General features: G+C 40.2%; 1 protein-coding gene across 8 annotated transcripts in view; it reads right to left on the bottom strand.

The window, feature by feature from the left end:
- The window catches only part of ST3GAL3 (ST3 beta-galactoside alpha-2,3-sialyltransferase 3), a 173406-nt gene that overhangs the window by 122015 nt on the left and 23664 nt on the right, over nucleotides 1-27727 (bottom strand). For 3 of the 8 annotated variants that reach the window (XM_059478026.1, XM_059478025.1, XM_059478031.1), the window contains exons 3-5: nucleotides 10917-10964; nucleotides 9028-9162; nucleotides 1825-1867 (exon numbers count right to left, since the gene is read on the bottom strand). The exons of 1 other annotated variant lie outside the window; for it this stretch is intronic. In XM_059478026.1, coding sequence (XP_059334009.1) covers nucleotides 1825-1867; nucleotides 9028-9162; nucleotides 10917-10964 — 226 coding nt within the window. The remainder of the gene's footprint in view (nucleotides 1-1824; nucleotides 1868-9027; nucleotides 9163-10916; nucleotides 10965-27727) is intronic. 4 more of the 8 variants (XM_059478030.1, XM_059478029.1, XM_059478033.1 and 1 more) reach the window with 2 other exon arrangements.

The raw sequence follows: 27727 nt of genomic DNA, 5'->3' as shown, positions 1-27727 counted from the left end.
TTTGAAAAATAAACACGCATATTTAGAATATATATTTTTAAGTAGTCAACAAAATATTTTTTTAATCAAACCAATGGAAAGTTTATAAAGGCTAGGTTTTAAGAAAATAAATCAGTGCTCTGGAAGCCCTCTAGCAGGTAAAAACCTCACTTGGCCTCATGCTGAAAAATAAGAAAAAGCAGACTGTGCCTTGGAGTGCTGTAATCAAACTGGTAAGTCAGCAAAGAAGGGGGAAAAGAATGGAACAGAGGCCTGAGGGGAAGGAAGACTCAAGGGATTTGCTAAAAGCACAATGAAAAGGACAGTGCAAGCAGAAGGAGAAGGAAGAGGAAGACTGAAGCAGTGGTTTGGATGCAGCACAGACTGGGATTACAACTGTGTGTGGACAGTCAATGGCGTGTTCAATAAATTGGACATTACAAAATACACAGAAATAGCCTGGAAAAAACAATCAGTCTAGTTAAAAAGCTAAAAAAAATTTTCCCTCTCCAACACCCAGACATTCACTCAAAGGTTACTTTACCCACTTCACAATTTTGGATTTGTCTTTTTGCTTTGACTTCTACATGTATAAATTGAAGGTAATGTATCATGTGAATCTCATCTATGGGTACACACACTATTGTTCCTGAATCACTAGGATGTCCCAACACAGAAAATTTAACAAAGAAAATGGGTAAATATGCCACCAGCATGGGTTCCAGACAGCATGCAACAAAATTGTGTAGAACACTACATTGAATGAGAGCAGAAAGAAAACTTGAACTATTCATGCAGTCAACACTATCCTTCCTGACCACTGAACAAGATACAGAGCCTTTGGAGGAAAATTAATAAACAAATAATCAGTATTTCTTCTTTCTCATATGCATTCTGCAATCTTTTTGCCATATGTTACTATAACTGAGTTGATGTACCCAGCTGCATCTGCAAGAGAAGTTCCTACCTAGAAACTTTCTCATCTCCTGCAAGCAGCAATTCCCAACACACTTAGGATGCTTTTATTCCATTATGGAAGCTCACAGGCTGCTCATGATTATTAAACTAAATTGTTTCACCTATAGGTACAATGATATTTTCAAAACATTAAGAATGGGGTTCATATTGACATGACATGCTGTGCAGGGGATGATTCTCAAGTCATTCAAAGCCACGAGATTGGTTCTGGGCCCTTTTAAGTAAAAGGCTTTTAGCAGTGTTTTTGCTCCCAATACATAAAAATTCCGTCAGGTTGCTGACCCCAGAAACAGGGTGGCTACTGACCCCTAGTGTTCAGCAACCCAGACTCAATTCGACTGATTTAAGGCAAAAAGCACGAGAAGCATCTTCATCCTTCAGCACTGCAGCGTCCCTCTGACATAGCAAGAGGTCCCCGCCTTGTGCTGAGGTTCCTTCCGCTCTATTTCATCAACAAAAATAGTAATATCCATTTTGAAAGGAACAAGTAGGAAATAAATATAAACTCCTAAGCATCCCAGGAAATTGGAGATTCCCATTTCTTCTGCTTTCACATCTGTAATTCATTTTTCATTTGGAAGGTTAAGAGAAGGCTATCTAGAGCAGACTGACAGTCGTGGCTTCAAGCGGGTATTTATAGACTCTTGATCAGTTATTAAGGAATTAATGACAGTGAACCACAACCCAAGCTGGCCTGCAAAGCCTAGTGCAAGGAAAGGAGTTGTAATTGCCAGGTTGCTGCAGGACTTGGCTGTCCCAGGAAGAAGTGCAGAATTTAATGAGCCAGCTGCCCAGGTGACATAAAAGTTGCTTACAACATAAAGCTGTAACTAAAGAAATGAAGAAGAATCCTACTGTTCTACTTACAATTTTGAGTCCAGGTTCAGGAGAAAGCCCAGTTTGTCATATTCTGGAAAACAAAAGCAAAGGACACAATATCATAAAAGCTGCAAGAGTCTCCCCTGCAAAAGGCACCAAAACCGAACAGCAGCAAGTCCTTATAGCAGCTGTTAACAGATTATTGTTACTCCAAAGTATTCCTAAATTAACATTTCTCAGTCTCCAGGAAATACCACAGCAAGAGAACACATGGGTAACCATTAATTCAGAAATCACTAGAATTAAGCAAGCTATCCAGAGTGATAAAAAGTATTACTGAAACCACTTAGGCAGTGATAAACAAAGCTTTCCTGCTTGCTGTACAAATAATCTTGACACTAAACTGTATGAAAAACATTCCTCCTAAGTTCTGATATGTAGAGCTTTGAAATTTTTCTTCATTCCTTGTCCATTCCAACCCACAACTTCATAATCAAGCAGCTCTTCTTCAAGAGAAAGGCTTTTGCCACTCACAGTGGCAAAAATGCTTAAAATTCAGGTGTTTTCAGTATAAAACTGCAAAGTCAGTTTATGCCATGAACAGGGGACAGCTACAGAAACAAAATCACTCAGAATATATGCAACTCATGTACAAAATACAGCATCCCTGAATATTTTGTGATCTTGTAAATCAAACACTGGATACAAAAATTAAAACTATTAGAATTCACATGAGATACACAAGGAAAAGGTGCAGTGCTGGGTTAAACTCAGGGGTCTCCTCACACTGAGGACCCCTGGGTCTCACAGCTATACAATAAAAAAAATACAGAGAAGTAAAAGATAACCCAATCAGAGATTAAAAGAAACAACAAGAAAAAAAAATCTCGCAAGCTTTTAGAAAGACCTCATTGAAAATACAAGATTACTTTTCTCATGAGACACCCCTAGGATTTCTGGTGCAGAAGTTTACCACTGAAGGTCACAAGCTTTTCACTCTCATTTACCAGCAGAACAGCCAAGCCTAAACATGTACCTCAGACACAATGATTGCAGCAGACAGGCCAATGTAAACTATGCCATTGGTTTCAATCCCATTAAGGTTTAATTCCTGAGCCAAAGGAAGTATTCTATTTGACATCATTTAGGTAACAGAAGCTGCAGAACACGTGCACGCTTGATATTGGCACACAGTGTCTGTTCCCTGCCAGCACCCGAGTGCCACCCACCATCCTCACTCCACCTGTGCATCTCTCCCCTACTCTTCACATACTGACAGTTCTGTTTCCCCCATGTGCTGCTTTCTTCATAATTTCTTCCCAGTTTATTCCTCCCACAAGAAATTATGTCCTGTACAACCTCACCTCCTCCACCAGCAGGACTGTGCATAGGAAGGTATCCATTCCATAAAAAGAAACATGCCTTCAATTTTTATTAACCCTTCTGACTCCCAAAACTAACGTCTGTACTAAGCAAAAAACCACAAAGAATTTTTTAATAACTCTTTTTTAAAAACCATCTATAGCCACTGACCCATCTGTCATCAGTCTTATCTCATTCAAACCAACATTGCCTTCTTCCCAACAAGAAATACAAAAAGAGGAAATGCAATAAGAGATACATAACCTCATAACTACAACAACATCCTGGATTTTCTATTAACTCAGCACTTCATCAGCTTTGCAACCAAAGATATGAGCTAAACACTAAGGACAGACCTCCACTGCAATGTTTCAGAAGATTTATCTTCTGTTTGTCACAACTGTTTCACCTTCCCTAGGATTTAAGTTTTCATGTTCACTGAAATTACTTTGCACTACCTTGCAACAGGCACTTCCAAAAACAACTATTACAAAACAAAACAACATTTCTGGTTTCAAGCCAGATGCAGGGGTATGTTCTTGATTTTCACTAGGGTGTAAGTACAGTTTCAGGCTGTAACATCAAACCAGAAGCATCCATGCCCCTTCCTCTTGTTGGCAGGTGAGATGTGCAAGCTACTGCAGGCAAAGAAATGCTGCCCTCACCATGGGCCATCTCACCCTCATGGGCACTTTTAGAAGTCAGCATTACTATTAGCTTAGAAATCAATCTCTATCACATGCTGTTTCCCCAGGAAAGACACTAGGACACTCCAAAATTACAGATTCAAAGTTATCTTCCTTTTTAGTAAAATTGGAGTCTTGTTACAGACTTCCAGTGCCATTTAGCTGTATCACTACAAATACAGGGGCCAAAAGTCTGCCCACATGCTGGCTGGAAGTGGCCTGGATTCACAAAAGACAGATAAAGTCCCAAATATCTGAAGAAAGTCAAACACACAGAGCCAAGCTGCAGGAAAAGGCAATCCTTGTCTGGAGTTATGTGTCTAAATTAAAACAAGATGAAACACAGATCCACACAATCAAAGTACAACTGAATCTAAAATACAGTTTGGTCAGGGTGTGACAATTACAGGAGAGGAACTGAACTGATCACACAGTTCACAGCTCAAGAAAGGGGCAGTCCCATTCCTACCTTTTCCTCCACTGAAAATAGAGGTGGCAATAGCCTGCCTTGGCACTCATGCCACCTCTCTGTGACCTTACAGGTTGCTTCCTCCTCCCATAACCTTAGTTAAAAGCCTTACTCACCAAGTTAAGCCCTTGATATACAGAAATATTTCTCCACTTTTTCATGTAGTGGAATAAAGAAGTGCTGGAATATTAGAGAAAATAGAACAAAATAATCAGAGAGAATAAGGTAAAAAGACTTCTCCACCAAAAATCAGCTCGGACCAGCTGGCCATGTTAAGTGTGGTTTCATGTTGGCCTCCACCAACATCATCAGGATGATCCTCCCCCAGCACCCAAATCATTAAGGGTCTCTGCACTGAAGGACAATGCAGAGCCACTCACAGGTACGGTCTGGAGAACTCCCTTCACATTTAAGCATGCTGGTAGGTCTGATCCAGCCCAGGCCATGTCTGACCCACCAATTTCCAGACCAAACACTTCTATGGCTCTGTGGCACAGGATCTGCTTTTAAAGCAAAAGATGAGTAAAGGTAATAAAGAACTTAGTTTGCATCCCCTGGAAGAACATCATGGAGTAATCTGAACAAGACTTCATATTATCAGCCCACAGAAGACTGAAAGGCCCATGGAGGATAAAAGTAACATTATTAGAAGAACACAAGTCATTCTAAAGATCACAATCACCTGTGCTAAGGACCTACAGATCTCCGTTGACAATGTGGTACAGCAGTGCACAGAAGCACAGAAGTGAACAAATACGGAAAATGAAGTTTCATCATGCACCATCTTGCATCATTAGAACAAGAGGTCATCTTAGGTCAAAACCAAAATGCATTTCTACATTTCCAGGAAGATCAGAACTGAATAAGGATCTAAGAACTGACAACTATTTCATAATAAAGCATGTAATTGGGATTACATGAACAGAAATACAGCCAAGCATAGCAATTTCTATGAATTATGCAAATCCTGTGCCAAATTCAATGTTGGCATTAGCATGGAAATTCCTCCAAAGAATCCAACAGAAATCCAGCTACCAGGCTGCAAGTGAGAGATGCATTGTCTCATGTCTGAAAACTCTATGCAGACCACCCAGGAAGCCATAAAGTCCAGTGTACAGTATCTAGCAAGTATTCAAGTTGCCTCTTGCATCTGCAGCCAATATAGCTATAAAGAAGCAGAAATAGAAAATTAAATTTTTTTTTAAAAGACAGGCTATATGCAGTTCTAGCTCTGTGTTTAACTGCTAATTGCAAGTACAGGAGGGAAGGCAGAAGATTCAATTTTGCTCTTTTATTCAAAATGTTTGTGTTTGTCAAAGAAATCAGTACGATTCTCAAGAGACAGAGGTCCTATCAAGGATGCTCAGACCACCCTGATATATTTCATCCTGTCCAGTGCAGTTTGGTCTCTGCAGAATTGAGGATCTATATGAGCCAAGCCCTGGTCACTATTCACATGCAAGTTCTACATCTGCAGTAAAGGCCACAAGTAAAATAATTTATTCTGCAATGAAAAAGGCCAAACACATCACATTCACCTTGGACTAAGAAAACACATATGGACAGTTATAAAAGTTCACCAATGTAAAATAATTCTGCTAGAACTCGAGAGACAAGAAAGAATTAATGAAAAAAAAAAAGTCATGTTAAATGGATCAACTGAAAAGGACAAAAGAAAGCTTTTATTGCAAGGTTAAAAAAATAGCAGTCAGGACTACTGAGTAACAATCAAAGTACTGGATAAACAAAGACTTAATGTTACATCCTTTCCATAGGATTTTCCCTTTAACCTCTTCAGTGATGGAATTTACTGGTGAAAACATTATCTTCTATTTAAATAACCAGGGAATAAAAAAGACTGCAAAGGCAAGTTCAGGAGTGGTACAGCTGAGGCCACCCGAGCTTCTCAGCCCAGCCCTGCATGGACTGCATGCAGGTCTATGCTTCAGTTTCCTCCTCACCCCCACTCATGCTTTTGCATATGCATTTATCAACCTTTTTCTGCAGGTTGCCAAGTGACATCAAGAAAAACACCAAGAAAACTGCTAAGACAAAGCCCAGTCCCTGGTGCCTTCCCCTGCTCTGTAACAATCACAGAAGGAGCAGAAGTGCTCAGCCCTTGCAGCCTAGCACCAGAAGCTTACCTCACCAGTCTACATCTGCACATCCTAATAAAACTATAGCTACCTCCAATGGTAGAAAAGCAACTGACTGCTTTAAGCTGAATTTAGGAAAGACTACAATAGGAAGATGAAATATTTCCTCCTTTGATATGCATATGCCCTTTCACTTTTCCCAGGAAGTCATCTGTTTCAAGACAGATTACAGCCTTTGCTAAACATTTACTGCCATGAGTCCACTTGGCAAATGGAGTTAATGCTGCCCTACTGAGTTTCCCAACATACTCTTTATTCTATGAAATTTATCGTATTTCCTAATAAAAGTCAAGAACAATATTAACAAATCAGTAATCTATATTGGCTTTTAGTGACTTACAAGATGTGCTGATTTGATGCAGAGATGTCATGTGAGAGAGAAAAATCACATTGAAATACTCTTAATTTGAGGCGTTTATTAAGCCACTTCTTGACATTTGCACCTCAAATCATTCACAGCTGTATTTTCAACTGGAGGAATAGAGCATTAATAAGAAGACAGATGATGATACTGAACACACTGGCAAAGTCACATAAGGACTATGAAACTGCTTCATGACAGTCACTGGCAAAGATTCAAACAGCTCCCACAGTCTACACTCAGAAAAAGAAAGAATGAAGTAGAACTTCAATAATCAAAAAATGAAAAGGAAAAAGCATTTCTGCAGAAAAAAACCACTAAACCATCAGAGAGAATACATGTATTTCCCTTTTTTCTTTCAGCCTTACAGGAATGGAGAAATATATAGCACAGTAATTTCATCTCTCCTTTCACATCATTATCACATAGTGCTAAGAAAGAAACGCAATTTGGGTGAAAAACCCCAACACTCTAGATCCACATCAGCTCCAAACATTAATTAAAGTTGCTTTCCTCAAACTAAGAATGCCTAAAGTTAATTACCACTGACCTGAAAATCCAGGAAATATCAGAGTGTGCAACTGTAGACATTTGTACTATCAGAGTATCATTGAGAAATCAAATAAACAGCAAGGAATTTTCTGCAAGTCACCAATGTTTCTTATGCTAGGAATCTATCACTACCCTATAGATTTGATACCTCATTCAGTTGCATTTCTATTCCTGGCCTCCATCCATACCACTGTCTATCTAAAATGTAGGCAAGCAGTCACCAAATTCACTCTGCAGCTGTATTTGGTAGGACAGACACAGGGTTATTCTCATCCTTCACACAATGGTTATCTGAGCATCTTCAGCAGCTGAATGGAACAGAGAAAGTTTCCTTCATAGTTCTCACAGCTTTTCCCAAAATGGTTTATGGACTTTGACTTAAGGAATCACTAAGAGCAGACTCCAAAAGAAGCACAGATTTAAATTCTCAGATGATTACTCCACTGTCAGTGTGAACTCAGCATTTGGAAGCATGGTCTTACATGTGGGCTGTCGCAAGCACGTGAGCTGCAGCAGACAGCTACTCTAAACCAAAGTCTGGGAATCCAGAAGAGTTAATACATGCAAACAATTTGAGCAAGACCTAGATAACACTTGCTTGCTCTTAATGTTAAAACTAGCACCTTTTAAGCCTGCAAGTGAGAACATCTGCAATGAATCAGTGGTCAGTACTGCAATCAAACACATCTGACAAGAGCATAAGCCTACAGCCCAAAGGTATTCAGTATTTTCAGCAAGCTCAGTAGCATCTGGGAAACTTGCACATCCAGTGCACTCCTATCCAAGGCTTAGAGAAGAAAAATTTAGCTTGCTGTTAAACACAGGAGGTAGGAAAAGGTCTTGAACAAAAATAGCAGGGGTATAAATCTAACTTTCAAGGTCCAATGTTTGATTTGGTAGCAACAAAGTAAAACAAAGTAACTAGAGAGAAAAGAAAAAAATAAAAGAAGCACTAGCTGTCTATGGCAAGTGAATGAAATCTAGGACTCCTCAAACACCCTGCGTCCTGATTGTTTCCCCAACCTCAGAGCATGACACCCTTCTTTCTGAAATGGTTTCAGCTGAAACTCTGGCCTAGACATAACATCAAACACTTATCTCAGCTGCTCAAGCTTTATCTTTTAAGGGAACAGACAGCCATGAAGAGAATTACAAAAACATCTGGACTTGGGAAGGCTGGACCACAGCATGAACCTCATAGTTCAGTCTCACTCAAAACACATTTGGCTCACATACCCTCTACCCAATAATCTCCTATGAAGCTCCATAGACATATGAGCTTCTGAACACTCAGTTCAGAAAGTTTATCCAGAAAAACCTAGACAGTGTCATTAATCTGAGTTGCATAAGGACAGATTTCCAGCTTTTCTGAAAACTGAGACTTGCATGTGGGACAAAGTGAAGAGGAAAGCCAAGATAAAGACAAACAGCCAATTCAAGTATGATACAGAAGCTGCAACAAGACATTGCCCTTCACATGGCATGACTAACAGGTACTAAAAAGGACTTCTAAGGTGTTTAATATGCAAATATAAGTACCAGTTTTAAGCAGCATGAAATCTTAACAGGGAGACTATTATTCTCAGCTGGTTTTGACTAATAAAGAAAAAGGTATATGTAATTTTATGTTTCAAAGCATATAACTTTAGCTGAAACATCACCTACTGGGAATGGCTGGGCCTGGAGCTGCCATGGTTTCTGTGGGTTCTTTCTGGGCTCTGTCTTTTCCTGGGTCTGCAGCAAGGTGAGATGGGATGGACAGCGGAAGCACAATAGCCACAGTTTTTCTCTCTCTCCTTCCTGTTCAACAAGGAAAGCTATCCCTCAGTTGGACAGATATCACACATCTTGACATCTTATTAAACATACCAGTTCAGAGCAAGGTGAACCTTGCAGCACAGTAAGTGCAAAGTACTAAACACAAGAGCAATAAACATACAGCTTTCTCGGGCATTTCTGAGCCTCCTTTCTCAAATATATGAGTTTTCTTCACATTTCTTCAATGAAGGAAGTCAGTCTTGCTGCAGTGAAAGGGTTTACAAAAGGTCAAGTCTTACTGTCTCAATTCCTAACCAAACCAAGCCTGAGTTGTAAAATTCAAGCAGAGTAAAGATCAGTGCTTTTAAAGCAGACCCAGGCAGTCCAATGGCTTGCATGAGCCTGTCTCCCACCCTCCATATTAACAGAACTCCAAAAGACACAGAGCAGTTGAACTGTTTTTAATCACTAAGTTTACTTTCCTATTGGTGAAAACATTTATGGTTAACTCCACAGATACAAAATCTGTGGTTAAAATTCAAAACCTATGCAACTTCCTCTCTACTTCTGCAGGCTGAAGAGACCACCACCCAATACAGGAGACAGGCAACAACACACTTCAGTTATGACACATTAATTAGAAAGAATTAATAGAGGATTTCTTCCCCCCATATACACAACAACATGTCCATTTGGCACTCTAGAGATACTCCCACATCAGATCATGCACTAAGATTAGATCTATTTCCAGATACAAGTTTTAGAGGAGATATAGGGAGAGCAGAAAAAGTTTGAGGTGTTCTAAACAAAGTAAGTTACTACCACTAGTTGAGGGGTTAGTAAATCAGATGTGTGTTCAAGCTTCAATGTTAGTGTCAGGCAGCAGGCTCTCTTTCAAAGTGTGCAGGCAGAAGACAGGTGCTATGTTGGAAGGCAGCATGTTCCCCCTATCAACCTAAGAGGAAAGGCTGGCAAGCAAGATTAAAAAAATCCAAGCAAAGGTTTTGTCTTTTGTGGAAGACAATAAATATCCCCATCTTTTAAGTGTTAAGGGGTTTAAAGTTATAGGAGCAATTCTTAGTCTTTCCCTTGGACTTCATATATCCTTATACACACATTTTAAACTGAATTTCATCAAGTATCATGCTCACTGTGGCGTGTCTTGGCTGCAGCTTGCACATTATACACAGCCAAATGGAGAGTTACTGATCTAGTAAAGTGCTCCCAGCACAAAAGAATTTTTAATTTCTGGTTCAGTTTCATTGTAGGTCATGCTTAGGTTCCAAACAAAATGAGATTGGGAAGGATTTGCCCTGGGGTTCAATAATGCTGGTCAATCTCCACCCAAAAAAAAAGTTTCCAGCCCTATTGGTTTAGTTATGACTCCTTCGTCTTCCCCTTCCTGGAAGCATTCCTCATGTCTTTCCCCAAATAACTCAACTGTTTGTTTAGCTGGGAAACTATCCTAGTAGCATGAAACAGTTTTTCTTCAGCTGGTAGGTAACATCATCTTAATGCCTTTCACACGAGAAGAGGAGCACAAACTGCATCATCAACACATGTCCAGGTCGTTTCCTCGCTGGGTAAGGGAAGAGTCCCGCAGGTTAATCCTTGTGTCCTACTAAGGCTCTAAAAACTCCCACTGCACTTGGGAAAGGATCTATTTACCCTTTGGCTAGATGGTTGATTCCCACAGAAGCCTGACTCAGTGTCCTGCCTCCCAACATGGCTACCATGTCCAGTTAAGTAGAAGCCTTGTCATGAGGTGGGAGATAAAGAAGAAGGCAATGTTGTACCTGAGCCTATTGTATGTCCAACGGAGTCAAAGGAAAGAACCACTGAATCTGTAACACAAGAGTACAAGTTCATTTTCCCCTTTTTTTCAGCAGCATTTCTTGCTGTAACATTTTTTTTTGTTCTTTTGCTTAAGAATTCCTTGTGCTCCCTTCTGCCAGGAAGCAGAACAACTTCTTCACCAACCAGAAAGAAAACAGGCACCTAGCAAAGGCAGAACAACGCAGTATGCAGTAAATCACAGTGCTGTTAACCAATGAAGTAGCCACAATTCATTGAAAATAAATTAATTTTATGTCTAATAAGCTTGGTCAACTGAATCATAACATGCTTTGACTGCTGGCCCAGAGAGTTTTTTCTTATCAAATGTATTCCCAATATTTTGTCCCCACTTAGAGGACTCACCTGTTATGATCAGTTCTTCCCTGACACGGTTTGCTAAGCCAAGAACTTTTGTGCTCCTTGCACTCCATGCTCACCATGTTTCACACATCTTTACTCACAGTAGTGGCTTCCAACTCAATGCATTTCAATTCATCAATATCTTTTCACCTTTGTACTATATGCAACACATGTGTCAAGCATCAAGAAAATATAACCTCTGTACTTGATACCCTTTTATTTTTCTATCTGGGAATCACAACAAAGCTTTTATCCATGACTGCAGTGGCAATTCTTGCTCACCAGTTAATGCCTGACACTTAGTCACTGTTTCATAGGATGGGGCACCCTTTGCTTCAACTGTAGTTTAAAGACCAGAGTTTTTCTATATGCAACTTGACATTTGGCCATAGAAACCCTTAGTGCCTGCTTGCACTCAGCTTACCCCATGATCCAGACCCCTCTATAAGTCATTCATTTTCCTCACATAGGACCCTTCCAACCTAGAATTTGTTTGCAAAATTATCAGTAATGATTTGATAATCTGTTCCAAGTGGAGTTGCATTATGTTATGCTCAATAATGGGACTTTCCCCCAGCTTTATGCTTATTTCAGACAAACCAGGATTTACTTTGGCAGTAAGCCTCCTGGTTTCCCATCTATTTTCATGGAAGTCCTATAATGAAGGAGAAAGATGACCAAATTCTATTTCCCTAACAGTGAAGCAAAATAGGGCCCAGAAGTTAGAAAAAAATTGCCAACGGCCAAAACACAGAAAAGAACAAACCAGCACAATAGGATTAATAATTTTATGGCCTGAGAAGCTTTAAACTGACACAGCAATAGCTGAACTGCCTTTCATCTTCATCTAAACAAATGGTCTGAATCCTTTATCTTTGTCACTCAGGTTTCAGATGTGTGATCAACTCACCACACATCCTTTGCAGCACCACAAAGGCTGCCAAGGTGCAAGCCCTCAGTGCAAGGCAAAAAGCTCAAGCACAAGAAGACAGCCTGCTGAAGAGCTTAACCTCCTGCTGCACCACTTGAAATTTAGGCAGGCTACAATCACAGGCAGTTACCATATTAGAGCTGAAAATAACTTGACAGGACTGAGCCCTTGGCTTCTCTATATTTTACATTATCCTGGTGCTTATGTTCCAACTCTTAAAAATGCAATAAGAAACTGCTAATTTTCAAAATAAACACTGATGTTTTAATAAAGAACTGTTAATTTGACTGGGTTCAAAAGAATTTAGAAAAAGGAGGTCTGTGCTGTCACGGATCCAGCACTATGGTAGTAACGTTAAAAATATTAAAAAAAAGATATTGCTAGTCTCAAAACTTACTCCAACAAAAACAAAAATCCATCTGGACTTAACAACTGTATTTCCTCTTTTGGGAATAAAATTCAGACATCATTATATTATTCTAAATAGCAATGAGTTTAATTCATTTTAACTGCATTAACTTCATTTGTCATCAATTTTAAAGTATCTGTGTGGGGTTCTACTTTTAAAAAACTGTTGAGATTTTTATCAACATAAAGTACTGCTTTGTAGTTAATGTCAAATTTAAAAGCTGTTAATTTTCCTAAAATATATTTTGCATTCAAACACTGCACATGAAATATTAGGATTTATCTGAGAATGGCTGAAAAGCACTGCAAGCACCAAATTAATAACATTATTGCAACCCACAAAATAGCATAATGTTTCATTCCCTTAACTGAGAACATTGTCTTCCTCATATTAAAAAAAAACAATTTACAAGCAGATTAGGAGCTCCCTTTTCCAATCCAGTTCTTCATGCTACTATTAGTTTCAACTAATCAAATTCACTATGAATAACCTGAATTATAGTCAACTCCCCCTAGACTTCCAGAAGTAATTTCACTAAAAATGGATCTTTATTAAAACACTGTGTTTATTTCTGGTATTAACACTCCAAAAGTGAAGAAACTATAAACCTGGAAAAGGCTGAGAAGATAATAATATGTCGCCTTTCTTCTACCCCCAAAACCTACTCACATCCAAACTCAGAGCTACAGGTTATTTCTGTCAGAATTTGATGGAGATAAACATTTCTTTGAAGCAAGCCAGATTTACTTGCAAATACGCTGAGTTCTGCTTCACAGAACTCAAAAAGAAAAGTTTCTTTGCTTCTATTTTCAAATCTCTTCCAGTCATCACTCAGTTCCAAATCCCCCTGACTTTCTAGGGGGTCTTTTTTGCTGACACAAAGTGGCAGCTCTGTCTGTGCCCAGTGCCTTTCCCCAAGCCCCAGAGTGGGCTCTACCTTTCAAAGGCAATCTTCAAAGGCTCTACCTTTCAAAACTCATTAAGATACAATGTAAAACATACCCACTTACATGCACCCTTGCTTTAGGTGCCAGGAAGTGTTCGTGCCTGAAGGAGCAATCCCCAACCTTTCAGATACCTATTTCCATAAATAAGCTTAAATTTTTGTCCTCCTGCCTTAACTGAAGGGCAGCCTTTATGCCTAAATCATGAAATCTGACACACAGTAACTTGCCAATATGTACAGCTTAAGGCTGCACATGCCGCAGTGCCAGTCTTTTACATCTGTTTTCATGTTAACTACAATCTTTTTTTTTCAGTGGCTCTAGCAGCTTAAAAAAGAAAAGGAAAAAAAAACCCCAAAACAACACGATATAGCAAAATCCAAATGTAATTCTGGATCTTATCCAATCCATCAGAAGAAGCAAAGACAGCACAAGCACTCACTCAATTTAGAAGGCACTCGGTGCCAGGAATAATGATGGCTGAGACCTCACCAGCCAGATTGCAAAGTTGCTTTGGGTCACTTTGTGTCAACTTAAACCCAAAATTGCATTGGGACCTATGCTCTGGGTCACTTTCCCTCACTCCCACCATCCAGTTAGAGCATCACAAATTGGACCAATATACAAATGTGCTCCATCATGCCCCACAAAACAGTGCTGTACAGGGTTACCTGAAGGCACTCACCTCAGCCCCTTTGGACAGTGGAGTGGTTCATGAGACCCTGCTCCACTGCTGTGAAACCAACACAAGGGTCCCATTTCATTCAGGAAATAAGGGCTCGAAGACAGACTCTGCAAAGACCCTCAATGCTGCTCTGGGAACAAATTTAAATCATTTCCAATAATGGTCCATACAGGACCCAGAGCTGAATGCACCTTCAAAGCAACACAACAGGACTTCAACAGACCTGTTCTGTAGTAAAAGAAAAAACAAAAACAAAACCCAAACCTCAAAAAAACCCCACCTTCAAGCAAATCTGTGATGACTAAATGTATTGCTGCACTTATACCACACTCCAGATAAGATATCCAGGTATGTGGACTGATTGTATTTCAAGGCAAGGGATGCACTTCAAGTGTTGCTAACCCCTTACCTTCTCAGGGCCTGGATAACTGCACCACATTCCCCTGTCCCCAAGACAGACAAATTAAATCATCCATCTTGCTGCATATATTGTGCACCTTAGGGCATTTCTGGACACCAGACTAGTATTTAACTGCTACTTGTAACACATTGCTGCATCTTTTCCAGTACTCTGGTTTCTGAACAGAAAAATAAATGCAGATTTGGGTCTTCACAAATGACTGATGACCCACACCAACTGCAGATTTGTAGGAGACAAAGCCATGCTGAAAAGCACCTGAAGTTTCATACTCCATGCACATCCCTAGATAAACATTTACCATGGGTACTGCACTGAAGAGATGTATGGAAACAGCTCTTAAAAGCCCAGTTGTGTCAAGTTCTTAAAATCATGCAAGAGCAAATACATGGATTAATTTCCAACACAAATACTATCCTTACTTTGATTTCATAATTGAAGAAGATGCAATATACAAACCAAAACATAAGCAGTGACAACACGTAATGAGAACTGCAAATATAATCCACATTTAAACAAGAACTGTACATAAACTGTATGTTTACCTAAGTGCTGTTTCAAAATTTCAGTTAAGATTTTTATAGTAAGTCCCTCTGCGAAGTCACTAAGTTTTTATTGCTTTTTACAGATTCTCCCTGCAAGGATTTGTAGATATCTGTCTCAACCTATTGGAAACCAAAGAAGCTGAACCAATAACTTCTCTCTCCTGTTTTTTTTTTTTTTTTTTTTAGGGGAGGATTGTTTAGGGGTTTTTTAAAGAAAAAAAAAATGAAATGCAAAACCAGACTTCAGCAATAAAGTAACTTCCCCAAAAAAACCAACATGATTGCGTGCTGCTTTGGAAATGGTCCTGAGAAACCACAAACTGTCAGTCCCACTGGAGTTATAAGAGTTTAATAATAAAGGCTTAACACAGCCTCAGTACCACATACCATTACAGCAATACACACCACAGGCCAAGCCAAACAGGGAATACAAGAACACATCACAACATAAGGCTGTGATTTGGCACATCCTTCTTCAGATGTTCAAGCTCTGAGGTCTGCTTTGCTTTCTTACATGCATTATCAATGTCTCTCATTCCATATACCTCTGTTCTCCAGATACTCTGATGGATTCCTACAGAACTACAACCTGTATTTAATAACATCTAATGTAATTTATACCTCCAGAGCTTGATCAGAGATCAGATATCCTGCAGAGCTCCATCAGCTGGCCTGGGGATGGCAACTGCAGTAATATTGCCCAACAAAATTTTGATTCAGAGTCAGAATGAAAAGAAAAAAAAGAGGGGCTTCATTTTAATCAAGGAATTAGAAGAACATTCTTAAGGGTCTGTCATTCATCTGTCTCCCTTTTTCTGCTGAGTACTGAAAAGTATAGGATCAAAATTCCCAAGGGCCATCAAAATTTATTTTCTATTTGAGATCAATATTCTGGGATGTGACATACCAGAGAAGGAATATTTAATGCCTGAAACTCTTCATAACTTGCTGACAAAGAGATCAATAACAACAAAAACTATTATTATGTTTCACCTAGTCAGGAAATGAAGCATACAAAAGCACTCTCAAACACATTCTACTGTTGGGATTCATTTGGCAAGAAGATCTTAGAACATCTCCTGCCCCAAAGAAAAAATATTTTGAATAAGACCCTATCTTATGATGACTATGCATTATACTGAATAATTCTTATATCCAAAGAACTGAAGGAAACTGAATAATTTCATTTCTGTCTTAGAGATCTCACTTAGATATCTAAAGTATATCCTTCCTCAGATTCAGTAAAACATAACTGCCTGCACTTAAAAATTCCTTGACAAGGCAACCTTCACTTCCTAACACATTGTTTTGCATGCTGAAGATGGATTCAGGAAAGGGCTAAGTAATTTACTGAGTTTAATGACAAATGCCATCTGACTAACTTAGTAAGTATCCTACTTTTGCATTAATGTTGGGCTCCCCATTCCCCCCAGCTTGGTCTGTTTTGCTTTGCTGAGCTCTTTCTTCTATAGTGCCAAGGATTTTCCTACTTGACACCTCCTTTTCTGAACACAGTGAGACGGCTCTGTGTTAAGGGCACTGGTCACTACAACAACATCTTCTGTACCACAGTTCAAGGATGTTCCAAGTGACTCATACTCATCATTTAAAACTCAAGGCACTAATTGTAACACACCACCTAAGCTTCACACAGCATCAGTGAAGGTCAAAGGAAACACATATCATACCACTCTTACTGAAAATCTCAGCTCCTACACATGTACTTTGTCAAAAATAATCAGTACTGCTCCTGTGTTTAGACACCACAAGGAGTTATGATCTCAAGTGTATTGTTTGAGCAGCATAATTCTAACATTTTCAATATCTAAGATGAGAAATTACGTATAAAGATGACACACACAGAGCACAGGCACACTTCCTAATCACAGATGGGAGAGTAAATAGCAGCAAATAAAGGAACTGCAAGTTTTGGCAAGCAAAACACATGCAGAGTTTCAGTCCAGTGCTGTCTGCAGCTGATAGGAGATACAGGTTCAAAGTTCAGAACTTAGTCCCTTTATGGGAAGATAAAAGCCACTCAGCAACAGGAAACATCCGATTGTAAAGAACATTTCCAATAAACTCTGGGTTTAATAAATTGTCTTAAAACAAGGCTACACTAAATTTGAATGTCTGTCCTGTGTGCCACCTAGCTATACTTATTTTGGTATGGAGATGTGGGAATAGGACAATGCTTGTTTCAAATAACGTACCTGTGAGGGAAGATTCATCCTCATTTGAGAACACACATCATTGAGAAATATCATAATAATGGAAATATCTCATTCTTAAGAGCAATTCACTCATGCACTGTACAAACAAAAGTTTCTGCATGTTGCTCTAGCCACTATCTCTTGAAATACCATTCCCATTTACAAAGCACACAGTACTGAAGACCCATAGGTTCTCTCTCCATTTTTGTGGCTCACCCAAAACACCCATTTTATTGACAGCTGACTTCACAGCCAAGCTTAGATCTGAACCCAGATTCCTTGGCCATCCTCTCTGTGCAGACATGAGGTCCCTTTTGTGCTTCAGCCTGGAGCCAGCCAGCTTCCACACCGCGAAACTTGCCACGGAGCACTGAGGCTCAGCACAAGCTCTGCTGGGGAGGGCAGGCACAGCGGGCTCTGAGTGAGTCTCTGCAAACTAAGCCATAGCCAACAGGGGTAATTCTGCTATAACCCATGCAGCCCTGAACAAGTCCTTTGATTAAATTGTTTCTCATCCACAAAAATAAACAATCTGATTTTTTCCAAAGACCCTTGGATAAAAGGCTTGAAAGTTAAGAATGGATATAGCAAAGTATTATCACTTGTCTGGAGAATTTAATGTGGCATCAAGGTCTACTGGTTACACTGTAAACAGAAAAGTCATTCTCTATCACCTCTCAATTTCCTGTCATTTAATTGAAAATACAGTTGTCTTAGTGATACTGAACTTGAGAGATGTAGTAATATTCCTTTAGGCAATTTTTATGAATTTCATGGAACCTAACCAACCTTTTTACACTTGCTGTTTTGTGCATTACTCCTCTTTCATCAGGACGTTTGTTGTGAAGTGGTAAATGAACTGAACAACACTCATGTTCTGAACAGATGTATTTTTAAAATGGTTTGAGCATGCCAATTTTCTTTATTCTGCAATGAATGAATGGAATGAAAAGATGTGGCGTCCTGCGCCAGCTGGCAAACGCTTCAGAAGGATATTACATTGCTATTGTCTTCAGCAGTGCCCAAATAACTGTTTGGTGGCAGGAAGGGCTGGTATGTTTTGTTCATAAGATCAGTATTTATTTGAATCTACTACATAACTTCTCAGAGCCATGATGAGCATGGTGCTCACTGAGCATCAGGGACAGGCAGCTCCTCCGTGCCCACCACAGCTCCTGATCCAGGGGAAGGCCAACAGCTCCTGCCTCTCACCTTGCACCTTGCAGAAGGGAGGTGGACAGTTCCCAGAGACAAAGGACAAGGTGAGATCAAGGTGCTGCAGGCATTAATGAAGATACACTTGGCTTTGAGGAACACAACTCCAGAGAAGGTACAGAACTATCAAAAAGTCACAAAAACACCCAGGCCAAACTCTGCCAATAAAGCTGGTGTCCAAGAAGTTCTTTTCTTGACAATGAGAAATTCTTTATAGCTAATCCCGAACAGATTCTCAGTATTTTAAGGACCTCATTATCTCCTAAGACAAGCCTCATATTTTGGTTTCAATTATTACCGTAGCAAAAAGTCAGTCATACTCCCAAATTCCATAGAAGAACATGCAATAAATTACAAAGCAGTATAATTTCTCTCTTTGAAGATAAAAATCTATGTGGCAAGACAGAAAATAGGTACTGGCAGTTGGGGAATTACACAGCACAGAGAAAATTAATTCTGTATTTTCATATTGCAAAAAAAGCATATATTGCTAGCTTAGATACTATAAAACACAAAGCATTTATAATTTGAAATAAATTGCTTTAGTCTTGTAGCATTTTTCCTAAATATGGACATGGGCTTTTACCTTAATAAAACACAGTTTGTGTCTCAAACTTACATATACTCACACAGCTGTCAGAGAATTCTGGAAGGCTGATGCACACTATTTTCTGGTTTACATAAATGAAGATATCTACACACAATTAATGACAATTAGGACAACAACTATTTTATAGACTAGTCTTGGTTTTATGCCTATTGAGCCACTCAACCATTTTTTTCTCCCTTTCCCTGACATGCAAAAACCTTTTCCAAGCTAACTCTCAGGAACCTCTCCTTTCTCAAAAGCAGAAGTACAAATACTTCCATCAGGAAATTCACATTCTTGAGTTTCTTTGAAAATGATCTACAACTTAAGATATTTAGCCAGTGGTCAAAAGCTTCCCAAAACCTTAAAGCATGCAATATCTGGCCCAACTGCCACAATAACTGCCAACAAGCTCCTATGTAGAGTTTTTACAGTAAGATTTGTCATTTCTCCTGACTCTGCCTGGAGCACAAACAAATTACAGGAAGGACTAAGGTATGAGGTAAGAACCTAAAACATCTCCTGAGTACAAGTGTTTCAGAGGCATCTTGTCCAGAAAATGACCACACTTGAATTTCTTTTGCATAGCAAGGATCTAGATCATTTATTAACATGAAAGGTGATGTTGAACAGAAAGTCTGCTGGATCCATTTTTCACTCATGTATTCTGCACTTTGGGGCCAGGGGGAAGTTTGTGGGAATTCGTTTAACTTTTAACAGCATCACCACAACTGATTCAAAAATTTGAAGGGATTTCTGGCTCATCAAATCCTAAAACTTAGTAAGTTTCCAAAACACGCTGAGACTTCCAAAAGAAAATTTTTATTTGAGAGATCCTAAACAATATGTGATTTTATAGGTAGCAGACAGACTCAGAGATATGGAGCATAAGTTCTTCCCAAGCTGATGGCTTGGGAAGCAATTTGTCTTGACCTTACTGACACACTAACTGGCCTACAAAGGGCATTATGTCTACACAAAAGCCTTCACATCCTAAACCAAACACTGACACAAGCAAATCTGAAATAAAGATGTTCCCAGAGTATCTGCTGGACTATGAAAGCGCCCATACTCAGAGGAAAAAAAACAACATAAAGCTCCAAAACAAGAACCACAGTTACTGAACAGTGCCTATATTCTCATTTCCTATTATTTTCTTTTAAAGAAGTGTTTGATTTTAATTTTTAATAAAAGAGTTCATCAAAACATAAGAAAAATAACTCAGGGATGCACTAAATACTGTCAGTAGTGCCTCATTTCCATGTGCAGAAATTGCAGGACAATGAAAAACTTATTGAAATAGCAGCTGCAGGAGTGGAAGTTGATCACCACACACACCACTCAGCCCTGGACAAATACAGCTGGAGACAATCTAAGGAAAAGTGTTCCTTCTATCACACCACATAGAAAAATACAATGAATCCCTTTAAATTAGCACTTGGCAGAGAAACAAGCCACTGAGGGGGAAAAAAAAAAGCAACCAACCAAATAAAGCATTAAAATAATTCCAAGGCACCCAGAAGGTTAAATAAGAAGAACCATCGGTTGCAGTCTGGGATCAATGGAATTAAACTGTTGAGCACCTCCCTGAAGTGTTTCGGCCTTTAAAAAAAAAACTCATAGGGTCGTTTCCAAGTCAGCAGTGACTAAAAATCAGCAGCCACTCTTCTAAGTGGGAAAAGGACATTAAAAAAATGCCAATGTCACCTCCAGCTATAAGAACTTTTACTGTCCATGGATAAATTCTATCAAAAAGATCCTTGTCAGCCAGACTGAAGGTTACAGTGACACAAAACTTGTGTGCAAAACTGGAATAGGCAGTAAAATACCAGAGAACCCAGGAAAGCCACAAAGTCTCTTGCATCTTTGCAACAAGCAATCAAAATTCTTCTGGAAAAAAAAGCTAAACAAGAAAACCCACCCCAAATACAGAAGAAGAAAAGCCAAAACCCCAATCCACATCAATGGACTACTTTAAGGAAAATATGGAGACAAGGGATAAGCTTGTTTAAGAACAGTAATCCAGCATGCAGTGCAGCAGCATCACTGAAGCATCAATTTTTTGTTGTTGTTGAAAATCTTGTGAAACTGCCAACTCTACTTCACTAAAAGTTGAAACTTCAGAAATTGAGAGATGCCAAGAACAACTCCCTTTCTAAGTCAATTTCCACAAAGAAAATCTACTGTAATCTCAGAAAGACAAAACTTCCACAACACTCCACAACAGACTCCAGTACTTATTAGCATTTCCAGCCACCTGCCAATGTGTGCTTCCAAGCCAGGATTTCACAGGCTCACTGGGATTCACAAATTTTAGAGTTTCACCAGTTCTGGATTACTCCACTAGCAGAACTCCTTATAAAAGGCAACAGTCATTTTATTAACCTTATTCTAAAACAGCTGCTTCATCCAACACAACTTCTTTTGACTGGCAAAAAAACCCAACAGCTTGATGTTGGCAGGTCTGGGATCAACTCAGAAATGGAAAAAGGCCTTTTCTTGATTTGTGACAAGTCATCAATTTTGGCAACTTTTTGGCCCTGAATTTGACTATGAAATTGCCTGCACAACTGAGCAGATGATAGGGAAAGAGAGGAGAGGATTAAGGAAAGGGAGATAGCAATGAGTAGGGCATTCTGCAAATGAAGAATATTGCAGAAGCCTGAGACAGCAGTTCACATAACACAAAGGGCTGCTGGTCACTCAGAAAAGGCAAACTGCGTTGAATGGCTCAAGCTGTTGGGTTATAAAGTCAAGGACTGGCTGTAGAAGAAGAGGTTATTGGGTTTTATAATGTTTTTAAACTGTAATAAAAGAGTGTCTTTCTCAGGCTGGATAACCTTGACATTCCTTTTAAACCATACTGAAACAAACATGGCCACCAGCTCTCCCAAATCGGGTCAAGAAATGGCAACACTAACCACAGTAGGTGCTATTCAAGGCAATACACAAACCTCAGCATCTCAAGGCCAAGGACTCCATATGGAGAAACACAAGCCAAAAGCAGGATTTAGGCCCAGCCTCAAAACTCTATATACATAAGAGAGCTGCAACCACTTCAAGATCCTCACTGAATCTGAGCAACTCGTTATCACCAGCCCCAGGCCCACAAGACTTCAGAGAAGGAAACAAAGTTATCAGTTGCAGCAGAGCACTTTCCCACAGCTGGTTTTAATTAAGCTAATTTGGCAGTAATGACTGACAGCAAGCAGAGCCCTCCCAAATCACTTTGCAAGCATTTTTGCCAGCATTTCACCACCTGTGATAACCAGGATACTTGATACTAACTAGGATCTGTCTGAGGGACAGAATTTTAGAGCTGTGTATCCACTCTCCTTTAAAATCATCTGGTACAGCCACTGCTTACAGGTAACTGGAGCCACTGTTTACAGATAATGGAGTGTGGGGAGAAGATGCAGAATGTGAGGAAAGGCATTGGATAAATTCCACTGAGAAAACCACTCCTGAAAAAGCAGGTAGATCATTTGCCAGAATCCTGTAATGCCTTGGCCATGCCCATGGTACATGAAACCTGTAAATGATCACATGGATATTGAGGAGATTTTGGAGCTGCAACAAACAGAATGGCCTATATAAGTTCCAGGCTAGTTGTGTAGTTTTTCTTTTATGGATACATGCAGGATAGGGCAGGTTAAGCACGAAGAAATGCTTTGGGTTATACCAGGATGTCAGAACAATCCAGGGTATGGCCAGACTGTGCAAATGTAAGCCCCATTAGGGGAATGAGAAAGGGTCTAGAAAAGCAGTAATTTTAATGGCATCTAACTACATGGAAATTTTTTTCTAAGGTGAATCTGTGACCGGCAATTGGAGTGGGAGACACTAATGGTATCAGTACCAGCACTGGTATGTGACACCAACACACATAAGGAACAGAGGGATCACTAAAAATAAGTCAAGAACATGGAGAAAAAAAAAAAATCAGCCCTCTGCAGGAACACTTAGCATGTACCCACACCCGGTCTGTCTGGTTCACTCAAGGTATGAGCTTCACAAGAGCAGAATTCAGGGACCAGCTTCAGAAAAGCCCAAGGGATTTGGGCCTTGGGAGAAGACTGGTGCAGGAGAGTTTGCTCATTTTGAAGAATGACCTCCACCATGCTCAAGAATCATAGAGCCAATGTGCAGAAAATCAAGATATGGTACCAGGAGACCCACATGGATCAACAAGGAGATTTTGACAGTACTCAAATATAAAAAGAATGCACACAAGTGGTGGGAGCAGGGCCAGGTGAGCAGGGACAAATGTAGAGACACTGCCCTAGTGTGCAAAGACAGACTTGGAAAGGTCAAATCCTGCCTGGAGCTGAAAACAGCCAGGGACAAGAAGTGCTTCTACAAGCAATAGAGCAGTAAAAAGAAGGTTAGAGAAAATGGGGGCCTGCTGCCGAGAAAAAAATATGGAAAAGGCCTGGAGAAACGAGCAGGCAGATCTCATGAAGTTCAGAAAGAAAAATGCAAAGTCCTGCTCCTGGAGAGGAATAACTATGCCCTTCAGGCTGGGTGCCAACCTGCTGGAAAACAGCTTTGCAGAGAAGAACCTGGGAATCCGGGTGGAGCAGCTGACCCGAGCCAGCAGCATGCCCTGGTCACAAAGGCAGCCAGCAGCCCCCAGGGTGGGGACCCTTCCCCTGCTCAGCACTGGGGGGCCTCTGCTGCAGGGCTGGGGCACTGCTGGGCTCCCCTCTGCAGAGACACACACTGGAACAAGTCCAGCAGGCTAAGATGATTAAAGGATTGGAGCATCTGCCACGAGGGGAGGCTGAGAGAGCTGGGATTGCTCAGCCTTGAGCAGGCAAGGCTCAGAGGGATCTTAGTAACTTAACCTGATGGCAAGGATTGTAGGCAGAGATGGGCTCAGAGGTGAGGTGACCAGTGAAAGGACAATAGGCAATGGGAACAAAGTGAGAAGCAGGAAATTCTGTTTAAACCTTTTAACACATCTGTACTATGGGGGTGCCACTGAGTTACACTATTTTGTGACTCTGAAACACCCTTGTGTTCTAAATAAGTATTGCTCTTAGGATTTAAGTGCAAGTACTGCCCCTCAATTGAGATTGCTTCAGAACAAATTAAATGCAGAGGAATCAACTGCAAAAAAAAGACAAACCTTCCAGTCTGCTGGTAAGATGACGCCAGGCAAAAATTCTGAACAAATGCCTTTAAAAAGTGAGAACTCAATTTATCCCAAATGGAGCACAGGGTAAATCTAATAACTACAAAGTTAGGGTTCATTTACAAAGAATTTTCTTCCCAGTATAATGAAATATATTGTTAATGGCTACTATTTGAGTCCAGGAGTGAAAATCCAATGATCCTGCTGAGGTCATGATTATTACCCATAATGAACTGGGTTTTACTACTGGCTTTCACAAGAGGAGCAGCCAGTTAAATACAATGTGCACACTGGAGTGTTTTGGCCAGGAACTGAGCTAGAAGGATCTGGGCAGTTTCTCTAGAGTTGTTCAACATATTCAATATGACTGAAGTGTCCCACACTGACAAATTCCCCCACCAAATTTCACCCTTCAGAAGATTTCAAGCCAGTGGGTTATTAATGCCCTGCATTCTGCTAGTGAAAATTTACATAGTGATGGCCAAGAAGGCACAGCTTCCCACCACAGCCCATTCCCCTAGGCCCCCTCCTTTGAGCCATCACAAGGACTCCCATGGCTGAAAGGTCAGACTTTCCATGTTGGTTTTCTGCTGTTTTGCAGTAGGCTGGCATTGTTTGCCATGCCATCAGTCAAACAGAAACAGCTGGCTCAAGGTAAGCTGTAGAAATAAGGGCTAGGGTTGAAGCACAAAGAATGTGAGTGATGTTCCAAAACACAGTTATAGCCAGTGCTAGCAGTGTTTCCTGCAGCCAAAGGCACATTAATACCTTTCTATCCACTCCTCCTTCACTATGGCTCTACTCCTACCAGGCATCTTGTCTTCTGCTCCCAACAGATTCCATCACTGAAAGCCACCTACCGTCCCAGAAATATGCAGAAGAATGAAGACAGATTGGGAAAAGAGTTATTGTGGCCTTTGAATATTTTTTTATTTTTCAAGCATGTCTACATAAGGTCTTCTCTCAATGAAATCACACTGTAGTCAGTACCTGTAAAATTATCCATGAGGACAAACCACGATGAGAGGTAGACTCAGCACAAAGTGCTTCAGTGAGTTTGCTACTGTATCTACTACATCCTGTACCTGCAAGAGGTGTCTTCTGACACCATGGCTTAGATCACTCTGCAAAGCAGAAAACCTCACTCACAGAGCAGTTCTTTTTGCCAACTTCATATCAAATAAACCTGTACCAGAATTCCATGGAATCACAGAATGTTTTGGTTCGGAAGGGAACTTCTGAACCAAAAAACCATCTAGTTTTAAAAACCATCTAGATCTTAAAAACCACCATAGTTCCAAACCCCTGCCATGGGCAGAAACAACTTCCACTAGATCAGGTTGCTCAAACCCCAACCTGGCCTTCAAAACTTCCAGGAATGAGGCAGCCACAACTTCTCTGGGAACCCTCTTCTAGTGCCTCACCAGCCTCACAGTAAATAATTTCTTCCTAATATTCAGCCTAAACCTGCACTTTCAGTTTGAAACCATTTCTGTAAGCACAGGCACATTACAGTGGAGTCAGAACACAGCAGTGACCAAACTGAAGGTGTCTCACTTCCATCAGGATTACCAATTCCAACCCCAAATTAACACCAGCCTCAAGGCCAGACAGGACACTTTGGCAGCAAAGCAAAATTTAGGAGATTTTCACACCCTGTGTGGCCCAGCATATCACTGCAACTGCCCCCAGCACAGCTGTGCCATGACAACTGCTCACAGGGACAGGGGAGTTGGCAAATTGGATCACTGAAAAAGTATGGGACAAAAATCACCAAAAATAGTCCTTAAAAATGTTACTATTAAGTAGTCACTTAGAGCAGATTTATCACCAAAATCAACACACTATGTAACTGTACTCTCAGAAACTTAGATTTGGAAAGCTCAGGTCCTTTCCACAGAACTGAAATGATCCCTGGCAAAATGGTAACATTCCTTAAAAGCAGGTCTTAAATAACAGCCCACCTGTTGACATTCAAATAAAACACAACTCTGGTGAACAGCAGCCAGAGACTGTGCAAGAATATGGTAAATAAAACACAGGAGGAGAGAGCAGGGCTGTCCAACAAGAGATGGAATAATTGCAACTTTGTCCCCAAACCTTTACTGGTTCTTTTATAGTTTATCTCCAGAAGAAAAGTCTCTGGAAAGTTCCAGCATAATCAACTCCTCAATCTAGAACAAAGAAGGAACAGTCCTTCCACAACACTGAAGGACAAACAACTGTATCAGAATCCACATCGTTGAAGCATTTTTTGTGACATCAGAACTAATGAGAAAACATTTGTACTTAATTGGGTGATTCTCCACAAAACTACTTAGTAAATCCATAAATGCATGCTATGAGGACAGGGCAGTGATCCAACAAAGACCAATAACATGTCAACAGTTCTAATGAGTAACATATTAGGAACAAGAAAAAATTCCAAACTCGGTGTGAAAAACCTCATTTTTTATCTTGCACCAACAGTACCCTCTGCTGTTCCAAAGCTGCACTGCATAAGGTGACATCCAGCCCTGACCATCAGAATACTCCATCCATCAAAAGCATCCACCTAGCTTTATTCATTAATTATCCCACTTCCTGTAAAGATGTTCCAGATCTATTGGTTACTTCCTACTAATGAGACAGGTTTTGGGTTGGTTATAATATTAATATACTTATTGTCCCAAAACCTTCTTCTGTGTTTAGAAAAACACAGTTTTAGCCTTAGAAATAATTTTTAAATTAATCTTTTAAAATTAACAAAAACAAAATAAATGGAAAGCTATCCTCTAAGGAAGACAAGACCCAGTCAACACCACAATAATATTTTCTGGAACATTTCTGTAAAGCCAAAGGGGGTTTTAGATTTTAAAATCAGTGTATTGCTCAACAGCCACACATCAGATATTCTACCACAAGGTTTTTCAAAACGCATCTTGAAGGCTACATCCCATCTGGCAAATGGCCCTAGGGGAAACAACACAGGAAGACTCCTGTACTTCTGATATCCTCTGATAACCCAGCATGCCCATGCTGGAAGAAAGATCATCACACTGCAGATGCAGCACAGCAAGAGCAGAAACAGGGAGGCGAGGCAGGGAATTCCCCTGTGATGAAAATTCCAGACCCACCCATGCAGGGTCACCATGAAGCTTCAGGAAAAGCACTGAACCTGAGGAGACACCACCCTCAGAGTGTCCAGCTGATGATCACCAGCAGCAGAGAAATTCAGAAATGGAGTGTACTACTGCTCTTATCCCCTCACGTGGAAGGCAATGTCAGGGAGGATAGGCACAAATTGTATGAGCCCTACAGGGGAAAAAATGCCCCCAAGTGGGAT

Source organism: Ammospiza nelsoni, chromosome 9 (genome assembly GCF_027579445.1).
Source record: "Ammospiza nelsoni isolate bAmmNel1 chromosome 9, bAmmNel1.pri, whole genome shotgun sequence".
Taxonomy (NCBI): domain Eukaryota; kingdom Metazoa; phylum Chordata; class Aves; order Passeriformes; family Passerellidae; genus Ammospiza; species Ammospiza nelsoni.
This window is presented reverse-complemented; position numbering and strand designations above follow the sequence as displayed.